This window comes from Leptopilina boulardi, unplaced genomic scaffold (genome assembly GCF_019393585.1).
Source record: "Leptopilina boulardi isolate dan_hultmark-lab unplaced genomic scaffold, ZJU_Lbou_2.1 LbouV2_216, whole genome shotgun sequence".
Lineage (NCBI taxonomy): Eukaryota > Metazoa > Arthropoda > Insecta > Hymenoptera > Figitidae > Leptopilina > Leptopilina boulardi.
The window spans coordinates 3,142,635-3,166,780 of NW_026137770.1; the positions used below are offsets into that span (position 1 = coordinate 3,142,635).

Below are 24,146 nucleotides of genomic sequence, written 5' to 3' on the forward strand. Positions count from 1 at the left end.
CTTTTAACGAACTTAAAGATAAGATTAATCATTTAACTTGAACATCTGACTTTCCAAAATATTTTCCAAACAAAAATTTTTCGCAATTTCGACAGATATCAAAAGTAAGATAATAATTGATCATCTTTAAAAAAATTGATATTAATTATTAATAAAAAAAAAATTTAAACAATAATTGTACAAATTTTTTTTTCCTTCACGGATCAAAGTCAGACTTATTATAAGAATGAATGAAATTCATCTTTTGCCTATCAATGTTTTTTTAAAATCAGTTTTAAATTCCATAAGAATTCTCAATTCATTATATGAATTTTTACAATTTAAAATAAATTAAAGTATGTAAATTTTAATTTTAAATATAATACTTTTTTTTACATTAATATTAAATAAAAAAAAACTTTCAATTTATTACATATATAAAAAAGACATTTGTTTAAAATAATAATGCAATAAATAAAAAATTAACAATTAAAAAAAAAATCGAAAAAATTTAATTTTCTCAAAAAACCCTTATGATAAATGATTACAATGTAAATAAATATGTAAAATAAATTAAAAAATTTTTAGAATAAAATAACAATAAAAATTGTTTAAGCTATAGTGAAAATAAATAAATAATTTAATCGTATTAAGGACGTTTTTCGGCTACTATTCTGAAAAAAATCGACTTTCTTTAAATTGTTTTCAAATATTGAATAAAACGTTCTATTATGTATACATATTTTGTGATTTGATATTATTGATATGTATCAATAAGTTTAAATATAGTTATCGACACTTTTAAGAAAAAATAATGTTGAAACAAAAATGTTTTCGTATCAAATTAATAATTTTTTTTCTTTTAATTCAGATATAAAACGCAATTCTTATCTAATTTTTTCTAAACAATAGCTCGTTTTACTTATTGAAACAATTTTTCATACAATCGTAATTTTAATAATATTTTAATAATATATTAAAATGATTATACGATTGTAAATAATATTTCAATAAAAAAAATAAGCTATTGTTTATAAAAAAAAAAATTTGCGTTTTATTCTTGATATATAAGAAAAAAAATTAAAAATGACAAAAAAATCATTATTTGACGAATAATTGATATTTGATATAATTATTTAACGTCGATTTCACCAACTCTGATTAAAAGATAATCAGTGATTAAAGCCAATTTAACCACTCCTGATTGGTCGGTTAGGGATTTAATCGCTGATTAATTTTTAACCGGAGTTGGTGAAACTGGCCCTTAAAGATGTGAAATAATATATAAAATATGATTTTCAAGTGCATCTGTCAAATATCTCAAAAAAACGAAAATTTTAATCCGCTTTATCTTCGAAAACAGCTTTGGGACCAACGCGAAATTTTTAGTGTGTTTGTATATATATTTAGTGTCCATTTAAATAATTTTCGAAGCCCCATATTTTTTTATTTTTCTCCAAGAAAGTTATTGACGTTCAAAAATAGAGGAAATGAAGAAAGTGGCTATTTTATTTAAAAAAATATTTTTTTATACATATGAAGAAGAGAGAAGAAAAGTGCAAGGAAATTCTAAAATTTTATCACAAGAACTTCATATTTGTTATGTTTTTATTTAATTGAATGTTTCCTATTTTTTATAATTAAAGAATAAAAATCGTAAAATTAGGTTATTTGATAGGTGCACTTGAAAATCATATTTTAAATATTATTTCACGTCTTTAAATAATTAAATATCAAGTGATAATAATAAATTTATTCATTCTTAGTAAATTCGAATAATTAATAAACAGAATTTTTATTATTGAAAAAAGTTTTTGAAATATTTATCAGTTAGGAATTTTTTTTTTGAAAATATAAAAATCAATTTTTATTAATAGTAGCCGATGAATTTTTTGAAATATTTAAAATGACTAATTTCCGAGTGTTCATTCCGAGTTAAAAGAAGAAAAAAAAAATAATTAAGCCAAGTAAGTTTTTGAATTTGTTTTAAAGAGACCAGACTCATCTTTTGATATTGGCCAAGCCTCTTCGGCAAGACTACCATATCTCTGTACCCCAGGAAAAGGTGGACCCGAACTCTGAGGTGAATAATATCCCCCTTGCAATTGATAATAAACATTGCCGGAGCTTTGATATTGATAATAATCACTTGAGGGAACATTGCTGTAACCAGAATATGATCCATATTGAGATGAATAAGACGCTGAGGAATAACCACGCTCGCTCAAACTGCGATAAGGCCCCGAATGATGGGACCTACCCTCTTGTCAGACGGGTGTACTGACAATGGTATTGCTTATATATTCAATGTCACCGATGCTCTTAACTCGACGATGCTTTTTCCCACCCAATAGGGCTGGTCGTGGCGGAAGTTGAGGTGGAGGCGGTGAATTACTGCGCACGCTGCTCATATATTGACTGGCAAGACTTCCTGTATCCGAAGAAGAAGACGGTGATGCTTTTTCACTTCTAGGTCGTAAACCAAATGCTCTGCTCAATGATCCCTGTAAATAAAAAAAATTTATTTAATATTTACATCAAGATTTATTTTTTTTAAATCAAAAAAAATCTTGTTCAGAAGAAGAAAAAAAAAAACAAAATGCTATAACTGTAAAATTTGATATAAAATATAACACTATTTTATCAAATGAAAACTAGTCCTATTCTAATAATATTCTATAGAATTTTCACTCATGTTTGATTACATATCACTGATTTTAGTTTTATTACAATTTTGTCGTTTCTATCGAAAGAAAAACTAAAATCTAAATGCATTTAAACTATAAAAAAATGTAAAAATATTTTTAAAATAAAATTTAAGACTATAAAGTGAATTAGTTCTATATAGGAAATTTTTTAGGAAAAATATTATATATTTACATATTTAAAATAATATTTACTTAAAAGAAAACGATTGGGAAAAAAATGATCAATTTTATTTTTTATAATATAAGATTAATTTAATTTATATTAGAATTATTTAATGGTATAATGCTAACTAATAAATTGTAGTTTCAATGTATTAAGCAATTTCATATATTGAAAAATTTTCACAACTTCAGCATCATTTAATTTATTCATCCAACAAAAGATACAGATTAAAATTTTATGTATAATAGGGAAAAATATTATTAGACAATAATTATGTTTTATTGGATCATGTATAATGAAATTTTACCCAAAGTCGTTGCGGCTCATTTTTATAAGAAAATTTTCATACTTTGTATATAGAAATGATTTGGGATACCCGCATGTACAGCACAATATATTATTCACTGTAAACTTACCTTATAAGTTTCCTGTAAAAAAAAGTATTGAATTTTATAGGGTTTACGACTTTCACTTTACCAGTCACTCAATAAATTATTGTGTGGATCGCATCATTGAAAATCGATATTATAATTTTAAAAATTTTATTTTTTCAATAAAATATATCTAATTTTAAGATATATATATATATATCTTCTTTCGGCAACATTGCCTTGAAATTTTATTGTAATAATTTGTTTTGTTCAGTGCCTTCAATAATTTTCTACTTTATTTTAAATGAACATAATAATTAAACGAATGAATTTAGATCTTTTAAAATTGAAAATTTTCATATTTAGATACTGTTCTGTGGATTTGGATAATTCTCCAGAAACTGGTCATTTTCGAGGTCCATATAGTATTAAATCATTCGCTCCATCAATAAAATACATTAGGAAAGGATTATGTTCCATTATATTTCATCCTAAATAGTTGCGGCCTATTTAAAAAAAAAATTATGTTATTTATTCCTTGAATTTTGGAAACTGTAATATCATCATTCCACTTAAAATTCACTTGCATGAATTTTCTGCATAAATCTCTTTTTGAATTATTTGGACCGAAAATCTTTAAAAAAAATAATTTATCATTTTTGGCCTTGTGGAAAACAATTTTCGCCGTTTAGCATCGACGCCAACTTAAGCGAGGTTAAAATTCAACTTCAAATTTAAAATGGGTTAAATATACAGAGATTTCATAAAATATACTGAGAAAAAAAATTTATTTGATTCAAATAATCGGTTACTTGACTATTATCAAATAAATATTTATTTGTACCTACATTAAATAATTATTATTTGAGTCAATTAAATTGTATTTACCCAGATTACACGTAAGCTTGTAGCAACTTTGCGTCAAGCTTGCCGCGCAATATTGCCAACCTTGCACGGCAAGCTTGCCGCAGCCTTGAAATGTCCCACTTGACCCAAGCTTGCATGGTAAGCATACCGAAAGATGGCTCAGTAAGCCTACCGAAAGATTGAAGTGTAAGGTTACTGCAAGATTGCACAATAAGATTATCTCAAGATTGCTTAGTAAGCTTGCACGCTAAGCTCGTTGGAAGGTTGCCAAATAACCTTACTTTGAATCTAAAAATTTTTTTTTTCTTAATGTTTCGTCTAATTTATATAATATTATTATATAATTTTTATTATATAAATTTGACGAGACATTAAAAAAAATTTTTACGTTTAAAGCAAAGTTAGTTGGCAACCTTGCAACAAGCTTACCGTGCAAGCTTACTGAGCAATCTTGCGATAATCTTATTGTGCAATCTTGCAGTAACCTTACACTGCAATCTTTCGGTAGGCTTACTGAGCCATCTTTCGGTCAGATGGGACATTCTAAGCTTGCAGTAAGCTTGCGGCAAGTTTGCTGTGCAAGGTTGGCAATATTGCGCGGCAAGTTTGCCGCAACGTTGCTGCAAGCTTACGTGCTATCTGGGCTGTATTTAAAATTACAGGGAAAATTTTTACAGTGTATTGTGTCTTTGGATACAAGGGCCAACCATGTAACAAGAAACTATAGATAATGGCGCTAAATTTAAAAATTATTGAAATAAATTGACTGTTTAGTGAAAAAAATTACAAAGTTTAAAAAATTTTCTAAAAATAGACCTCAACAACTTTAAGTGAAATATAATGGAGTTGACTCTATAATAATTATATTATTGTTATGAAAACAAAAAATTTTGTAGAAGAAATCATAATCCAATAAACAAAAAAGAGGTTAATTTGCTTTACAAACTGATGCCAACAGTAAAAAAAAAAATTGAAATTTTCTGAGAACAGTTTTGTAGAATAGGAGAGTTGAGAAAAATAAAAAAGGAGATGTTTGTTTAGAGTCGCATACCTTAGAGCTCCTCCATGATAACTATGTTAAAGGATGAGAATAGGTCAGTTAAGAACCCACACAACATCCACATTGAAGTCACACAATATATTTACAACAATCGTCGTTTCTCTGTCTCAAATTGACGAGAGTAGATTTTCAATGCAATATTGATATACATATTGATAATTCCCCTTCAATAATTATATTATCTAAGTACACCAGTATTTTATATATTACATTATATTTATATAAGTATATAAGGAAGCTGCGTCACTGTATATGTACAGAGTTTTACAGAGTTAGACATGTATAGGACTTTGACTATCTATATATATCAAACTTATATACGGATTAAGAAGACTACATAAATGTTTAACAATAGATTACGGCAAATTAAAAATTACCATTCATTTTGTTCATGGCTAATATTATATGGCTGATTTTCAATTAAATTTTATTATATTATAATATTTAGTTTGCTTTTAGATTCATCGGGCTTGTGTAATATATTATTCAGTCTTTCTTGTATTTTCATAAACTTGCACTGATTGACTTTCATTTCATATTTATCTATATCGTTAATTAATCTTAAATTCCTAGTTATTGTTATCATTCTTCATAATATAATTGAATTTAAGACCCTCTTTTCCTATATACCTTGAAAAATTTTTAAATTTTAATTCATTTTAATTCGACCTGATATTTAAAATAAAATTTATTCTTGTTTTAGATTATTTTTTTTCAATTTATTTAAATTTGAGATTTCAATGATTAAAAATTTAAGATTTACACTATTCCAAATTTACCATTTTTCGCTTTTTGACGAATTGAATTGAATTTTTATTATTATAATATTGAAAAATGGAAAATAATTGTAGTAAATAAATTTTTTTTGAAAGCTTTCTTTTTTAATTGTTATGTACATAATTCATTTTTTAATGAATATGGTTTCGATAGCAGTATTTCAATTTTTTTACATGTAAAAAATATTCTAAAATTGAAAATAAATATACCTGATATGCATTTTAGAATATTTTAATAGAATTTATTCTTCACATCAGTATAATAAAATAAGAATTTATTTCAATTTTAGAATATATATATATATTTTTTTTAATAAAAGCTTATATGGAAGTAAAAATGATTTAAAATAATTAATATATGTATAAGAAATATTTTATTTTGAAATTAAAGAAAAAGTAAAAAACTTAACATTTATTTTTTTTCTGAATGTATTAAAAGCATTCTTACAAAAAAATTATATAGTGCAAGTTTGTTACTTTTAGATGTCCGTCAGTCCGTCCGTTATATAGATACACAATTCAGAGTTAATGCACCCGCAGATAGCGCAGCAAGCTTGTCGCGCAATATTGCCAACCTTGCATGGCAAACTTGCCGCAAGCTTACTGCAAACTTCAAATGTCCCACCTAACCCACGATTGCATGATAAGCTTACCAAGAGATTGCAGAGTAAGTTTACTGCAAGATTGCACAATAAGATTATCGCAAGATTGCTCATTAAGCTTGTAGAAATGTTGGTGCAAGGTTGCCAAATAACCTTACTTTGAACCTAAAAAAAACTTTTTTTTAATGTTTCGTCTAATTTATACAATTTTATTATATAATTTTTATTATATAAATTAAACAAAACATTAAAAAAAAATTTAAGTTTAAAGCAAAGTTATTTGGCAACTTTGCACCAACCTTGCTACAAAACTTACCGTGCAAGCTTACTGAGTAATCTTGCAAAAATCTTATTGTGCAATCTTGCAGTAACCTTACACTGCAATCTTTCTGTAAGTTTACTATGCAAGCTTGAGTCAAGTGGGACATTTGATGCTTGCCGCAAGGTTGCTGCAAACTTACGTGCTATCTGGGCAGGTTCAAGATAGAATTAATGTAGCTCAAAATTTTATGGACTAGGAATAAAATTCAAAAACTAAATATTACTTTTTGTTAATAGTGTATATATATGTAATGCGTTTTAAAGAAAGTGACCTCTAAGAAGCAAAAAATGATAGGTTATTTTCGTAATCAGCGCATCAAAATACTTAAAAGTACGTAGTATAAAAAAAATCAAAAATATTTTTGAAAAATTTCGAAAATATTGTAAAAATTTGAAAAGTACATTTAAAACACACATTTAAAAAAAAAGACTTTTAAAATTGATGCATTTTTAAGGAAGTTATGAGCATTCAAAAATTAAAAGTCATGAAAATTCTCCAATTTTCAAAATTCCATAACTCGAAAACGGCTTGATAAAAAAATTTGAAAAAATTCATGGAAGCTAATCTCAATTAGTACTATAAGAAAAAAAAATCTCAAAAAAATCGGAGATGCAATTGCAGATGGACTTACACTTTGGCGTGGAATACATCATATATATTTTTATTTCAAACTATATAATAAACATAATAAATAATATTTTGCAAATGTCCCTTTCTTCAAAACGCATCATATTATAATATTTTGGTATAATAATTACTTAAAATATTGAATATTCTTACATAATTTTTTATTCAATCTAAATTATTCGTATTGCTTTATTAAAAAATTATACAAACAGTGAAATATATTATTATTGTTTCGTTATTTTAACTTTTAATGGTTTTCAAAGTTTGAATTTGAAATTTTTTTTGTTTTTTCATTGAAATTGACTTTTTGACGTTAATATTATATATAAATGATAAAATATTTCAAGAATAATTTCCTAATTTTCTTTTTTTTTTATAAATTTTTACATTATGATTGAATATAACGTAAATAATAATAAAAATGATGATGAAGTTGATCTCTCCATATATAAACTCGCGTGAGATAGGGAAAAAAAAAGTTCCAATAAAAATGTGATGAGAATAGAAAATGAATTTTATGGAAAGAACAATTTCCGCGTGGCAAAGAAGATCAGAAGACGAGGGAAAAAAAATGAAAACGAAAATAAAACAAGAATGGAAGATTGGAAGAATGTATGATGAGTTTTATATACCGAACCTTTTCTTTTTCATTTTAGAGAAACAAAAGCTGCTGGGTTCGAGATGATCTTTCGAATAGAAAAAATAATGATTTTTCTATATACTATATAAATATTGAGCCTATAGCTCACAGCACATTGGCTTATATTATAATAAGATTGGCAAATTTCAATACCAATGAGTTGGAAAAAGTTTTTAGAAATATTAAAAAATATAGTTTCTATATTATATTATATGGAAAATTTTTAATTACCTTGAAAAAAGTTATAAAATACTATATATATAAGTAAAGAAAATTTAATTGACAAATTTTTTGTGTTAATTTAATTTGAACCTCAATAAAAATGATAATTTTTTTCGCCAAAGTCTGACTTTTTGTTATCAATTTGTATAAAACAGTTTTTTTTGTTGGAAAAAAGTTTCCGAAGTTATTTGATATTTCAAAAATAAATATTATTTCTTTTTTACCATCAATAAGCATAATTTTTCAACTTTTTTCAGCGTAAAGAAAATTTATTTTTCATAGACATTTTAATATTATATACACAAGGAAAACAATTTATCTGCAAAATTTAAATTGATAAATTTGGAAACTATTTTTTTTTGTTTTCTATTTACAATATATTATATAGAAAGTGGAAGAACTAATAAACTTCTTTTACTCAGTGGCGTGCAAAAGGCTCAGTGTAATTTGGCGAGCGATAATTGATAAGCTGAATAATGACATGCGATTTCATGCATATATGATACAATCGAAAATGATTATTTATGAAAATTATTATAAAATGACAATGAATTTACAAAGAAGAATAAAATAGATGGTGGATGACTTAAAAATATTCATCGTGGAAATTTTATAAAATTTAATTTCCTATATTTCTGTACATAGAATATTATTTTAGTATTTAAAACCACAGGTAAAAAAAATGTATTTATAATGTCTCAAAAAGGTACATTCAACAAACTTTCCTTTTTATTATTCACTCTCCTATTACTACTGTGATTTAGTTGTTTCATTTTACTGCACCCTTTTTGTTTATTGCAATCGGCGCAACATCACTATATATGCGAAATAAAATTGATCAACCCTAAAATTTTTATTACTTTTTTAATTTGGAAAAAACGACTTTTACGAGAATTTCTTTTATTTTCTAAATTATTTTTCAAGAAATTCTTAAATAAACTCTTCTCAGTTATCAATAAATTAACAGGTAGAATGAACAAAAATTAATATCTAACAAAATTTTAAAATTTATCATACTTTCCAAATTTTGCATTAGTGCAAAATTTATTAATTTCAGTAATGAATGAAACTTTATTGTTCATTATTCTATGAACTTCAATAAGTTTATAGAAAGTAAGAGTACCTACTTTAATAAATTCTCAATTTTTGTTTTTTGAGAATTTCAAAGTAACGACTTGCATTGTTATACAATATTAGCCGAAAGTTTGGAATGTACCAATTTAGATCAATAATATTATTTCTATATAACTTTCGTGCTTTGGTTAAGGTTTCCTATATTCTAATTATAATCTACTCTTATTATAAGCGTTATATATGTATATATAAATTCTCTATAAAGCATAATAATATTTCATCAAAAATATATCTAAAATTTTGGATCACAAAGCGCACATACGTATATAAAAACCGACCATTAAAATATTTTCAATGATTTTAAATGATAATTTTAAAATAAAAAAAAATAATTATGTTCCTTTATTAATGTCTTCGCCTATATACTATTCTCTAAATAATGTGAATTTTACCTTTTTATTTCAGCAATTAGTAAAAAATAAACTATAATTATTAGTAAAATGTAACTAATTTTCAGTGGAAAAAGAAATAAATTAATGAATTTAGAAGAGATCCGTAACAATTAGGATTTAGTCTAGTTAAGCATCATAATCCGTAATGAATCCGGAAAAATTCGAAATTTGAATGAATAAAATAAACAGTTCAAAACAATTTTAATTTAATCAACACAAATCAAATTAGAATTTAATGAAATTGGAATTTGAAATCAGTCCAGAATAATCCCAAATATGTAGGGGAGTGTAGTCATGAATGTAACATGTTTTGTTTTACATGTACATATAACTTTTTTTTGAGGTAAACAATTCGCAAACTTTAAAAATGCCAAAAAAAATACATAACCATGTGCGAAACGCCAAGACTGACAATACGGCACAACATTGGCCCAGTAATGTCTGCCGAAGTATAGTAAACATCACTGGACCAGTATTGGCGATCAATTCGTCCCATTATTGGGTCAATATTGGCACCAATTCTCGGTTACTCTAATTTGCCATTATTGGGCCTTCTCTGTCCCATTACTGGGCCAATATTGGCACTGCGTCTCAGTTACTCCAATTTGCCATAATTGGGCCGAACTCCGTCACACTACTGAGCCAATATTGGCACCAATACTTGGTAATTCTACTTTTCCATAATTGAGACGAACTCTGTCCCATTACTGGGTCATTATTGGCTCATTGACGGCTGAAATGTTGAATTTATTTTTACAAGTTATTTTTTCCAAAGTTGGAACGAATCTTGGCCCAGTAATGGCGCATTAACGGCTGAAATGTCCCTCAAATGCAGCTTATCAAAACATTTTTGTGTTGAGATTCCCATATCCGCGTATAGTGTAGTGGTTAGCGTGTTAGACTTCGGTGCGTTAGGTTGCGAGCTCGATTCCCGCGAGCGTTATAAATTTTCAAATGTTTAAACAATTGTGCTTTCTGTCAGGACTTGAATTATAAATGTATAATGAATTAATGAGTTAATTAATTAATTATTATAATTTTTTAAACTTTGACAATACTGGGCCACTAATGGCAGCCAAGATTGGCCCAGTAATGACGTCTGATACTTGGCTGCTGACGTCCAACCGCAGTTAACACCACAAGAGTTGTCCCAATATTGTCTACCAAGACTTGGTGCCCGATTTGACAATGCTGGGCCAATATTGGCCCATGTTGGTTTTCGCACTTGGGTACTAATTATCAGATTAAGTTACATATTCTGTTTCACGGGTGTACACAATTAAAAATATTGGCTCTTTTAGTTTTACAATAAAATTAGTTTTATAAAATTGAATTAAAAATAATTTTTTTTATTAATTCAATTATTTTTTTATTAAATTAAATTTTAAACATGTATAAACAAACAAAAAACTTTATGTTTTTCAGGTTGCTGAAACCGAATCAGAAGACAGTTTAAAAAAAAAATTTCGATTTAAAGCAAGGTTATTTGTCAACCTTGCACCAACCTTGCTACCAACTTACCGTGCAAGCTTACTAAGCAATCTTGCAGTAACCTTACACTGCAATCTTTCTGTAAGCTTACCATGCAAGCTTGGGTCAGGTTGAACATTTGAAGCTTTCCTCAAGGTTGCTGCAAGCTTACGTGCTATCTGGGATACACGGAGAAAAATCTTGTTAGAATATTTAATATTTTGACACTCATATTTAGTATATTGAGTTACAATTGCAGAAGATTTTGCAGATTTTGGGGTGGTGAAAGATTTCATTACTATTTTTTAAGAATGCCTAAAATAAAAATAATAAAGTTTAATATATTTAGAAACAAAAATTAGAATAGTTTTTGCGAAATTCATAATTGTATTATGAAAACTCCAAAAGTTAAATTCTAATACGCCCTGTAACAAGTATTAGAATAAAATATTTCATTTTCTGTATTTAGAATTCCGTTAACTGGTAGAATCATTTTACATTTTAAAATAGTCGATAAGAAAGTGGATTGGTGTTAAATCCTCATATTTACATATATAATACTAATAGAAACTTTTTCTTTCAAAAAATGATAAAAAAATATCAAAAATCACCCAAGTTTGACGAAGTTAAGCGAGTGAGTCCGACTGGGTTTGACCGATCACTAACGAGTAATCACAAAAAAAAAATTGTCAGAGAAAAGTCAGGGAATTTTTTTCTTTAAGCCTTGCTGGACATCCTGATTTTAAAATAATTTTTAATACTGCAATATGAATTAAAAATAATTTTAATTAATATTTAATAATAAAATACTTCATTTGTTTGCTCATAATTTTTATATAATTTTTATTTCTGCAATATAGACTATAGAAAAAGTTTTGATAAATAATTGTATTTAATTATTCTATATTTCTTTTTCTAAATATAATTATAGAATATTTGTTATAAGTTTGCTTCTATAATTAAATTAAATGCTTTTATGATAAAAATTGTTCGGATTTTGAAAGGTAATAAAATATTTTATTATTTCTTAATAAATAATTATTTTTATTTTTAAATATTTAACAATGTAATATCAAGTTTCTCACAAGTGCAGAAAAATCTGTTTAGTATATAAAGAAGTTCAGAATTTCTTATTTCAGCGTGAATTATGTATCTATATGCGTTGCGTTATTCTGCGTTTATGTATGCGTATTGTAGTTATGATGTGTAAGGAATAATTTTAAGCCAATCAAAGCGTACCAATTATGTGTGTGTATTAAGAAAGACTCCCACTACCCTCGAATAGAAAAGGAGAGAAAATCTTAGAAAAGAGCCATTGGTGGTTCAGACGTTCTTCTTTTTTTCACGGCTCTTGCTTTTTCGTATAAATTTAGTAAATAACAAAGTGCTAAACTGTTTCACGGTGCGCCAGAAGGAGGTTTACATAAAAATGAATTGGCACTTAAAAATTCCTTTGGATTATGGTTCTAAGATGAATAAAAAACTTTTCTCAATATGTTTTAAAATCAGCTTACGTGCACAATTTAAAACAAATTGAGTTTTAAATATTTAAAAATAGTATTTTATGAGGAACCAGAATTTATTTAATGTATACTTATATGCATATAGATAATAGATGTTTTAGACTTGGGTTCATATAAATTTATTAACAATGAAGTTATTTTCTTATTTCGTTTTTATATTTATGTATTAAGAGTGTCGAACGGTATCTGAAATTCTTTGGCAAGAAGAGAGCTTTAATTATCGCTCTGAACGTGAAATAGTATTGATTTTAAAATACTTTTTTCTCGAAACACGAACACTTTTAACAAAATCAGCCAAAATCCTCATCTTATAAATTTCCTAAATCCAAAAGACTGTACGAATCCATAGAAAAACATGGTTGCAAAACAAAAAGTAGAAAAGTAATCTAATAACAGCTGCGACTTTGTGCGCCCTGCATGCTGTTGCCATCTGACGGCGGCAGGAGGTAATGAACCCCTCATTATATTACTTTTCGTTTTGCAATCGTGTTTTTGTATGGATTCGTATAATCTTTCGGATTTAGGAAATTTATATAAAATAAGGATCTCTAGCTTCTTTTGTAAAAAGTGTCCGTCTTTCGAGAAGAAAGTATTTTAAAATGAATTTTTATCATTTTCACGTTTAGTGCCGTTTTTATAGAGCGATAATTAAAGGTCTCTTCTTGCCAAAAAATTTCAGAGATCATTCGACTCTCTTAAATAAATTTTGTCACTCTTAAAATCGTTCTTTTAACATTATAATTTAATTTTTTAAAATCGGACACAAACACTACAGCAATATAATTATTTATATGTAAAATTGAAAATAAGTAATTATTTTATCATTTATTACAGTATTTATTAGATTAAATAAATTCTGATTCCCCATAAAACACTGTTTTTATATAAAAACTCAATTTTATTTAAATCGGGCACGTAAACTGATTTAAAAAACTATTGAGAAATGTTTTTTATTCATCTAAGAATCATAATCAAAAAGAATTTTTAAGTGCCAATTCATTTTTATTTAAACCACCTTCTGGCGCACCGTGGTTTACTTCCTATACTGTTTTTTCAATATTCGAAAATTGTAGATTTGAATTAAGAAATAATAATTTCAGTTTTCGTAAAATGTTTCCAGTTAAAGGAATTCGTAAAACTATACCAACTTTTATTATTATCAAACCAGAATGTTTCGCAATTGAAAAACAAAAATATCAAAATTTCTATTCAAATTTATTAAATATTCTAACAAGATTTCTTTCCGTGTAGACCCAATTTGTTGTGGACTGATTATTTATATATAAATTCAGAATCTAATCTAAATATATTTAGATTTTTCCGGACTCATTTTGCGGATCAGGATGTTTATAACCAAACTAAATATGAATACTTTGCGAAATATTTTATGTATATATGTTGTTTATACTATAATCTGATTATACATTTTTTAATCTGATTAAAGGTGTATTCTTTATACAAAGTCCGAGATAGTTAATCTTCTCCATCTCCTTGAGCGTTAATAATCTGAAGACGATTAAATTTTCACAAGAATATTATATCGTCTTCATTTTATAGGCCCTTTGAGAACGAGGTTTATATGAAAATGTGGCATCGACACTGAATCATATTAGAATAGCTTTAAGGATATTTTAAGGGCACTTTGCCAGGTTTATCTATATTATATATACTTAGTGTGCTTTTGATGACCAAAAATCTTGAGATAGATTATACGAAAGCTGGTTGTGAGAAAGAGAAAGAGAGAGAGAGAGAGAGAGAGAGAGACAGAGTGAAAAAGAGACTTTTTTTTAACATTACCCTGAGACTGGATCTTCGTCTGTCGACTGTATTACTGTGACTGGATGCCATGTGCAGTGCTGAGAGTGAACTCTGATGATGTTGTAGATGAAGAGCACGACTTCCACGACCAAGACTTCCACCAGCGCTTATGGTGCTCAGTGGACGACTTCCGGTGCCATTACGGGAAACCACCTCCAGTTGACTTCTATATATACACATACACTCACATCACGCTCATGCACACTTTTGCTTTTTTTTTTTTTTTAAAGAGAGCAATAAGCGTTTTTCACACACATAGTATACCTTTATATAGCAACACGGCAACATACACGCTTTTCAAGACTCTAAAAAGAAGCTACGAATCCCTTTCAGTAAATCTTATCTCTCCTTTAATGCGCCTTTAAGGATTTACTTATTCAGTAAGTCTTATTCCCTTTTGCGGAAACGATATCTCCTTTGAATTTATAGAGCTCGTATTTAAAATACCCATCAATTCAAAGTTAAAAGTGTGAAAATAATAAATTATATTTTTGAGTCTTTGGAATTGTAATTTTTATTATTTTAATATTATTATTAATATTTAAAAGTTATTTACATTTTCACAAAGAAGATTGGAATTTTATGATTTATGCGATATTTTCAATTTCTTGAATCTCAATTAGGAATTATATTTACTTGTCATTGGGGGAAAACAAAAAGATATTTGACAATTTTTCTTTAAAGGGATTTCTCACCTTTATTTTGAGTTCTTTAAATTTTAATGATGGCAGGAAGTTCATTTATATTTTCTTTTTGCATTATTTGGGTCCTGAAAACATACAGGATAGTAAAAAAAAAAACAAAATTTTAATTTTTGACCATCTTAGAATTTTTATTTTTTGAAAAAATTAAAATTTTTGAAAATGCATGCAAGAGATTCTAATTTTAATCATTAAAAAAAAGTGTGGAAAAAATTAAAAATAGTTAAAATCGTGAAAAGATAGATATTTAAAATATTAATTTTTTTTAATTTTAAGACTTTAATTTCTAAAATGATAAAAATTTTATTTTTTTGACCATTCTGCATGTTTTTACAACTCAAATGATGAACGAAAAAAAATATAACTTCCGTCGATTATTAAAATTTAAAGGACTCAAAAATAAAGATGGTGACTCTCCTTAAATTTAATAATTTTTTTTTAATAATAAATAAATATTTCTTTTAAAAGCACATAAATTTAAGTGATTTAAAAGAATTTTATAATAAAAAAATATTTTACATTATTTTAACGGTATTATTTAAAAAAAAAAATTGTTTTGCGTTGGGTAAGATTTTTTAAAAACAATAGGTACTATTGACTTAAAATTTACACGACTTATTCTACGTATAAATGACTAGTTTGTAAACAAAAAATTTGTTTTGAAATTTAAATTTATTAACAAAATGACAGCAATTTAATTGAAAAATAACTTTTTACAAAATTAAAAATTTTTGATTTTCAGTAATGAAAAATTCCAAGTTTATATTCAAATAAAAATTCCTTCATTCACGAACTGGTCATTTATATTTACACAACCCTGTAAATTTTAAACCAATCAATTTTGTTGTTTTTGAGAAATGTAAAACAATTTTGAAAATAATTAAAAATAATAATAATATATTATTTTTAACTTAAGACGTTGCAAAATATAAATTAATATAAAAGTTTTTTAAAAATTTGTATAAACCATAAATTAACAAAAATTAATAAATCTTCTAAATTGTCGAGTGTGTATTAAAATTGACGATAGATATTGAATTTTAGATGAATTGAATTTTTTCAAAATTATTACTATACTAAACGAGTGTGTTAATTAAATTGCAATGTGATATTTAATACGAGCTCATTATTCAAGGCTAATTAAAAGTAAATTATACTGTTGGGATCGCAGCTTGTGCCCGGTATGGGATCAATTTTATATAGTAATAATAGTATATAAGGTATATATATATATATTAAATATCGAATATCTAGTTACAACATAAATATACATACACAAGCATTTTTTTTGTGCTCCATCGATAGAAAAATATTGTATTTACTGGGCTCTAATGTACCACACATTAAATTTAAAAAAGTAACCACGGGCTAATTTTTTTTTTTAAGGGGATACACTATATAATAACTAATTATAAAAGGGTTTCAATTTGCTTCCTAAATTGGACACATTAGAGCCAAATAATGCCAAGAATGTAACATCGAACAGTCAAAAGATATATATGACAAAGTTATAGCAAATCAAGAAAAGATATATTTAAAAAAAAAGAATCATAATGCAAAATGGCGTGACTCTTGATTACTTTTTTCTATTTTCAAAAGAACTATATTTTTTAAACAAAAATGTTAAAGATATTTTTTCATTTTTCTTCGATTAAATTATTTTTTTGTAAAATTGTTGTTTTTTTTTAATTTCATATTTGTAGAACGTCTTTCGAAAGTTTTATAATATAAATTATTCTTTAAAAATTCGATCTTAATTTTACTTTTCTTTTGTAAAAAAATAGAGGTGGATTTTTTTTTTATTGAATCGAACGAACAGTCAAAGAAAAAAATTGCATTTGGATGAAAGTTATAAATTTTTCACTCAGTAAAAAAAAGATTTTATATTATGTTATCTAAATCGTTTTCTACTGTTAGAAAATTGTAATTTTTTTTATGAAAATGGTTGAAAATGTTAAAAATTAAATTATTTACACTGAATCACTTTTAAAGTTTAAATTGTTTTTTTTAAATGCTTAGAAAATATGGAGTATTTTTAAAAATAAAATTTTTGAAAAAAAATGAATATGTAAATTATATAATATATAATCAAGAGTGATGCCATTATAATCACTAAAGAATCAATGTGTGCTGTACATAGCGCAGTGCAGTGCAGGCAGCTGTGGGCTACGGCTCATTTAATATAATTATGAAAATTCATCGAAATCAGCACGAATTAATTATCATTTTTGTTTAATTTTGTATAATTTTTTTTTTCTTTGGTAATATATTGCTATTTTTTTTTTTTTTTTAATCGACTAGACTGTAGATCCAGATCACAAGTCGCTAAATACTATTAATAAAGCGATCATTTGATTTGGATATTTTAAAAAGGACTGAATAATGTTTGTATATGTACATTATGTCGACTGTTCTGTATATTAATATATAGTATATTTTGTATCTACGTGCATGTAATCTTGATTGTTTCAGGTATAGTATGTGTATGATTAAAGAGTACATTAACAATATGCAAAATAAAATCATCTCGATCAAAATGAATCGAAAATTAATTATTGACAAACTATAATTTTTAATTTAATTAAAAATAAATTATAGTTTTTAGAAAAAAAAATTCATAAATTTTTGTTTCAAAATATTCTAATAAAATTATCATTTTCAATAAGAAAAAAAAAATATATATTTATAATATATATTATTTTCTATTTTTAAAGTTGGTTTTTATTTTCATCGAGATGATCAAACAATGAACTCTGGAAGCATTTGGACTGTAATCGATTTTAAACGGGAAGAGCTTAAAGCTTCCATTATTCGTTGAAAACACTATAATAAGAAATTTTTGCAGACACTTTTGGAAATGAAGCTTAGAAAAAATTCATACTAAATTTAATATTTATCTGCATTATTTCATACTAGTTTCTTTTTTTTATACATCCTATACAGATTAATTTACAGGATCTGAAATTCAAACAAAATTCAGCCTTAAATTTACAGAACTTTTATAATATGTAAAGTAAAGTTAAAAGTTAAAGTTAAAGTCCTGAAATTCAAATATTAAATCAAAAATTAAAATACCATAAAAGTATTTCATAGCTAGAAAAAAAATTTCCATGTTGAAATAAATTTTATAATCATTTGAAATTAAAAAAATTAAAAATTGATATAAAATTTATATAAATAAAAGAAAAAAATTCTTTAAATGGAAAATCTCATTTACAATTTCTAAATGAGTATTTTAATTATATTTTTAATATATAAAATTAAAAAATTTAAATTCAAATATTATTATTATCATTGTTATCATTCTAGAAGTTCACGTGCCCACATTAAGGATGTAAAATTCTTTTCTTAAGTACCGATTCATAGACCGAAAACTATAAAAAAAAATACGCCGAACAGGAATTTTACGAGCGTTTTTTAATGGGAAAACGACAGGAAAGCAAAGTCATTAATTTAATACGTACGTTTAATACTGTAACCGACAATTTCATTATGCATTATCGCGATTAAAAGGAAATTACTAAATAGTTAAAAACAAAATTTCCGATTATTTAATCTGTCGAATTCCAAATTATATGGAATTTATTAATTTAGCAAACTTTATATTGGGCCGATTTTTTTTTTTCATAGCAAATTGTCTAATTTACCGAATTTTTATTTATTATAATATTCATTTAAAAACATTTATATTTATCAAAATTCTCACAAAAATGAAATATTAATTTAACAGAATTGTTCGCTAATTGTATTTTCTAATTTTTCTAAATGAAAATTGTGTTTTAAAACCAGTCTATTTTTTTTCTCTTATTTAATTATATTATACTCTATTTGATTTTTTTTAGTTATATATAATACATATTTTATTTTTTACTCTTAATTATTTTTATGGCATTATTTGTTTGAAATTTAACTGATCCTTTGAATATTTACGTATGGATTTTATAAGCTCTTTCCACATTGGCGTCTGCTCACGAAAAATTGATAAAACGCGACATGCGACGCGACAATGGAAAATATAACGCGACATGCATTTTTTATTTGATTATAAATTAGCAAAATTTTTTGAACTATTTAAAAAACTTGTTTACCAACGATTCTTTTATTATTTATATATATTTAAAAAATAAATATTTCTTCTACAATCAGAGAAACATTTTTTATTCGAACTAAATATTATTTATTTGTTTCATATAAAATTTATTTGAAACAATAAAATATTTATTTAGTTACAAGATTTTCTTAAATTAAAATATATCTATTTTTTTCTCTGGGTATACTAAACTATTTTATAAAGAAAATAATATATTTTTTTAAAAAATAATTTATTTATATTATTCTACATTTTTTATATTATCAACCATTTTTCATAGACAGTAAACAAATATATTGTTTTTTAATTAAAAAAAAAAAAATGAGTTTATCAAAATAATATTAAAATTTTACCATTGATTAATCGCATGTATCGTTTTGCATTCAATTTCTCAAAAAAATTTCATTTAATATTATATATATAAGATAAAGAAACAATCGACAATAAAAATTCGTTTGTTTCTATATTTGTCGTCCCTGCTTTGAAATCTTTTGAATAATTAAAAACCATCACTTTGCAACCTCATTTTTTGTTTAAATTATCATCTTTCTAAAAAGATGTTATTTAAATATTTTTAATTTTATTTAACAAAAAAATTGAAATATTCATTTCGAATTAAATTAAAAATAAACTTTTATTAAAAATTTTAATGAATTGTAAATTGTTGATAATTAAATTACAATTGTTAAAATTAAATTTTCATGAATTATGGTAAAAATAAAAAATTGGTTAGAAATAATTTACTTTGTTATCTTCTTATAATAGTGGATTTTTTTTTTTTTTAAAGCAGGGACGCAAAGTTTAATGTTAGATTTATGAATTGTGTGATTCCCACATTTTTTAAGGGGGGGGGATTATTTATAAGACTGAAATCAGTTCGTAAATTCGATGGGGCTGATATTAATGGGGGAATGATGAGAGGGAATGGGGGAATGTAAAATGCTCGTTGATTATAAATGAGCGTTGTCCAGGGTGGCATCTGGATGACAGTAGACTGAGTACCTTGCTGGAAGTACAAGACCGTCGAGTTCTGCTGTGAGATGTCGTCGAATCATATGTTTAGCAGGAGGAATTCCCAATGCTGTCGCCATTGTATCGCCAGTGAAGGAAGGTTCCAAAACTACCAAAGCTCCATGGACACCAGAATCTGTAAATAATTTCCGTATTTCTCGACAACACATACATAGATTACAAACGTATATGATCCTCTCATAAAAATTCACTAATTAGAATTTTCATTTGAAAGAATTTTATTGCAGATGAAATTCTTAAAACGCCAAATTTTCCTTTATTCGAAATTAAAAAATGTCCGAATAAACAATCGATTTGGGCGCGATTTTATCAAATAGAAATTTTGTGCCACATAACAGGAACAAAACAATAATATTCTCTTCAAATTATTGCATTTTATTTAAATTTAAATATATTTTGAAAAATGAAATAGAAAAACTACTATACTAAATTGCAAGACAATTTCTCTTCAAATTAATTAAATGAACGAAACAGTAGCAATTTTTAAAACAAGTGTCACGTCGAAACACTATTAGGTTAACGCAACAAGTTTAATTAGAGAAAATCAAAGACAGTTGAAAACTGCTGTGACAATAAATGAAAGGATTTCATTTCGTTAGGATTTTGTGAAGTGAGAAAACTCTTTGATAATTTTACTTGTGTAACTTTTCCTTTTCCAGACACAAATCTAACAACTATATACCTATACTATGGAAATAAAACTGATTTGAGTTTGAAACTTGAGAAATAAAATATTTCATTAAAAGAATATCTTGCTCTATATATTCTTTTCTTTCAAAGTTAATATAAAGAGCGTCAGCGTCTAAAAAGTTTTAATCTATTAATAATTTTTAATTATTATAATTGCATGCTTGAAAGAATTTTATATTTATTTTTTATAAAACTTTTGTTTAATTGAAAAGAGCACTCTTACCCTTTAGATTGTCCGCATATTCAGTTAAATCGATACTTCTTGCCCATCGAATAAACCTTTTGTTTGTCCAAACAAGAGGATCCATGTTTATTTGTTCGCAATTATGCCTTCTAACTGCGAGAGCCTTAAATTTGTTTTAAAAAAACAAACAATTTCATTAGTTTTCATTAAATAATTTCTGAAGCTATTTGATTTTTTATTCCAAATTTTAAATTGTATGTACTATACATTGAAAAGTGGAAATTATTTTTTAACTGAATTTAAAAAAGTTAATTTTTATTTTATTTACTTTTTTTATTTGCTAAATATAATTAACAAATTTTAATTTATAGTTTTTGATAAAAGGAAAATATTTTAAATCAAGTATCTAAATTAAATTTTTATTAATTTTTTCCCCAAAAATCCTCTTAATTCTCAAATTCTCTATTTCAATTTTTCGACAAAATTATACTGATTTTTAAAATGGAAGCAAAGACTATGTAATTAAATAATATTTAATTTAAAGTTTAATGGGCGTTTTACATATTTACACTTTTATTTGAATTTTTTTTTTTTGAGTACCCCTTTTTACGGTACATTAATATTTAAAAATTTTATTACTCTCCATTAGCGCTCAATTCATTTTTTACATTTTTTTATAATATTTAAATTCGAAAAAAACTATTTAAGAAAACAGATTTTTTTGAGAAATTGTAGAAAATAAAAAAAATTAAGTATTGTGCTGTTTGAGAGTTATAAAATTTTTTAAATATATTAATGTATAAAGCGGACTTTATTAAATGTTTATTACGTTCAAGAATAGTGTTTGCGAACAGCTCTCTAAAAGTGAGTAATTTTTTAATATTGTACTTATTACTACAATATTTTTTTTTTAAGATAAAAGTAGAGATGCTAATTATTTTTTCAATCATCTCCTAAATTATACCTATAAAAAAAATTACAAAAATGTTTAATTGCTTATTAAATAAACAATTTATTGTGCATAAATATACCTAAACTTTTTTTTTAGGATTGCATTCAATGCTTATTGAGAAAAAATGAAAAATATCCCAATATAGTGATTAAAAAATATATATTTTTTAATCTACCTATAAAATGTTAAAAAATTGTTTCTTTTAAATAAATATTTCTTATAGCTATACGAACGAATCGTATAAAAAAGTATATATAGAAAATTGAAGTTATATATTGTACAAATTTGAGAGAATTAGATAAAGAATTTTATTTTGTACCTGTCGATCGTAGTTGAGCATTCGAAGTAAATGAATTCCATGAACGATACTCGCTTGATGAAACTTTCTCGTAACGCCAAGAAGCTTCTCGAGTTCCTTTTTACTAAGGTGATCCAGCATTCGCGCATCTACCATATTTGTAGCGAAGCTTTCAGAATATTGAGCAAGTCCAAGGTCAGGCAACCATTCAGAACTGACCCAAGTGTGTCCTAATTGTGCAATACAAGGATATCGAACTAAATTCGGTTGTCGTTGTTCCTCAATTGCCAGTCTTAACTTTTTCCTATGCAAAGGATGAGTCACTCCAAGTCCAGCCTCAAGCTCAGTGTCACTTAATTCTAATAAAACCTGCAATCCATTTTTTTTTAAATTACAATTTATCCAAATTAATAATTATTATATTTCATCAATTTTCAAAAATTTCAATTTAAAAACTTCTAAAATTTAATTATTTCTAAAATTTTTTGAAATTTAATAATTTCAATTATAACTCTCCTGAAATTTAATTATTTTTAATGATTTTTATAATATTCTTCGAAAATTCAACTATCTGAAACCATTTTTCACATAAAAAATTTTCAAATTATTGTATTTTTGTCTGCAATTTCTAATAAATTTTTTAGTGAAATCATTAAAAAATTTTAATTAAAAATCACTTGAAGTTGAATTAATTTCAAAAATCTAAATTGTAAATCTTTAAAAATTCAATTACTTTTAAAAAATGTTATCTAAAATTATTTGATAAATTATTTTTAGTTCTGTAAAATTTAATTATTGTTTGAAAATTAACAAAAATTTTTGAAATTCAATTACCATTTCTAAAAATTTCAACTTTAAGTCTTCCAAAATTATTATTTAAAAAAAACTTGATTTAATATTGCCTGAAAATTTGTTGACCATCCAAACTAAAAACTATAACAAAATTTACTAATTCGAATAAATTGCTTAAATCACGACTTCAAAAAATTATAAAAATGGAAGTTTAAGAATTGTTTTTTAGAAATTTGTCCTACTAATATAAAATTTTGAAAATTTATCTTACAATTAGTTCGATTCTGAAATATTCGAAATAAATTTTCTTGATAATATTCTTATAGAATTGTTTTTATTACAGAATTAATAAAATGAATTTAATATCTAATTACATTAGTTATTTAAAGTAAAATATTCATTAACCAATTAAATTTTGTTAAATTAATAAAAAATCGACTTTTTTTTGAATATAAATCGACTAAAACGATTTTTTTTGTGCCTTAAAGTCGACCCGAGGCCTGTAATATTATATAAATTGTAATGCTTTACGAATCAATTCATTTGGATTTGAAACGGATTCATTCGGAATTACAAAAAAGGATTCTAGAGAATTAAAATTTAGCTTCAGAATAAAATGGATTAATTTGGAAAGAATATTTTGTTGAGTTAAATTATAAAATTTAGATTCGGATATAGAAATTGATTGTCTCGGAAATAAATTGGGAAGCATGAATAAGCTCTAAATCAATTT

The 24,146-nt window shown here is 25.2% G+C and overlaps 2 protein-coding genes across 7 annotated transcripts in view; both read right to left on the minus strand.

Annotated features, from left to right (window-relative positions):
• Positions 1 to 514: 514 nt before the first annotated feature.
• On the minus strand, positions 515 to 2,246 carry LOC127279518 (uncharacterized; the record flags this gene model as incomplete). The annotated part of the gene is made up of 1 exon (XM_051301916.1): positions 515 to 2,246. A coding segment is annotated over one exon (309 nt), but the record flags the coding sequence as incomplete, so codon positions are not given.
• The window catches only part of LOC127279341 (kazrin), a 165,294-nt gene continuing 143,313 nt past the window's right edge, over positions 2,166 to 24,146 (minus strand). For all 6 annotated transcript variants that reach the window (XM_051301648.1, XM_051301643.1, XM_051301646.1 and 3 more), the window contains 5 exons: positions 22,643 to 22,990; positions 21,411 to 21,534; positions 20,468 to 20,612; positions 14,654 to 14,840; positions 2,166 to 2,483 (listed from right to left, as the gene is read on the minus strand). In XM_051301648.1, the coding sequence (XP_051157605.1) occupies positions 2,247 to 2,483; positions 14,654 to 14,840; positions 20,468 to 20,612; positions 21,411 to 21,534; positions 22,643 to 22,990 (1,041 nt within the window). In that variant the 3' untranslated portion in view covers positions 2,166 to 2,246. The remainder of the gene's footprint in view (positions 2,484 to 14,653; positions 14,841 to 20,467; positions 20,613 to 21,410; positions 21,535 to 22,642; positions 22,991 to 24,146) is intronic.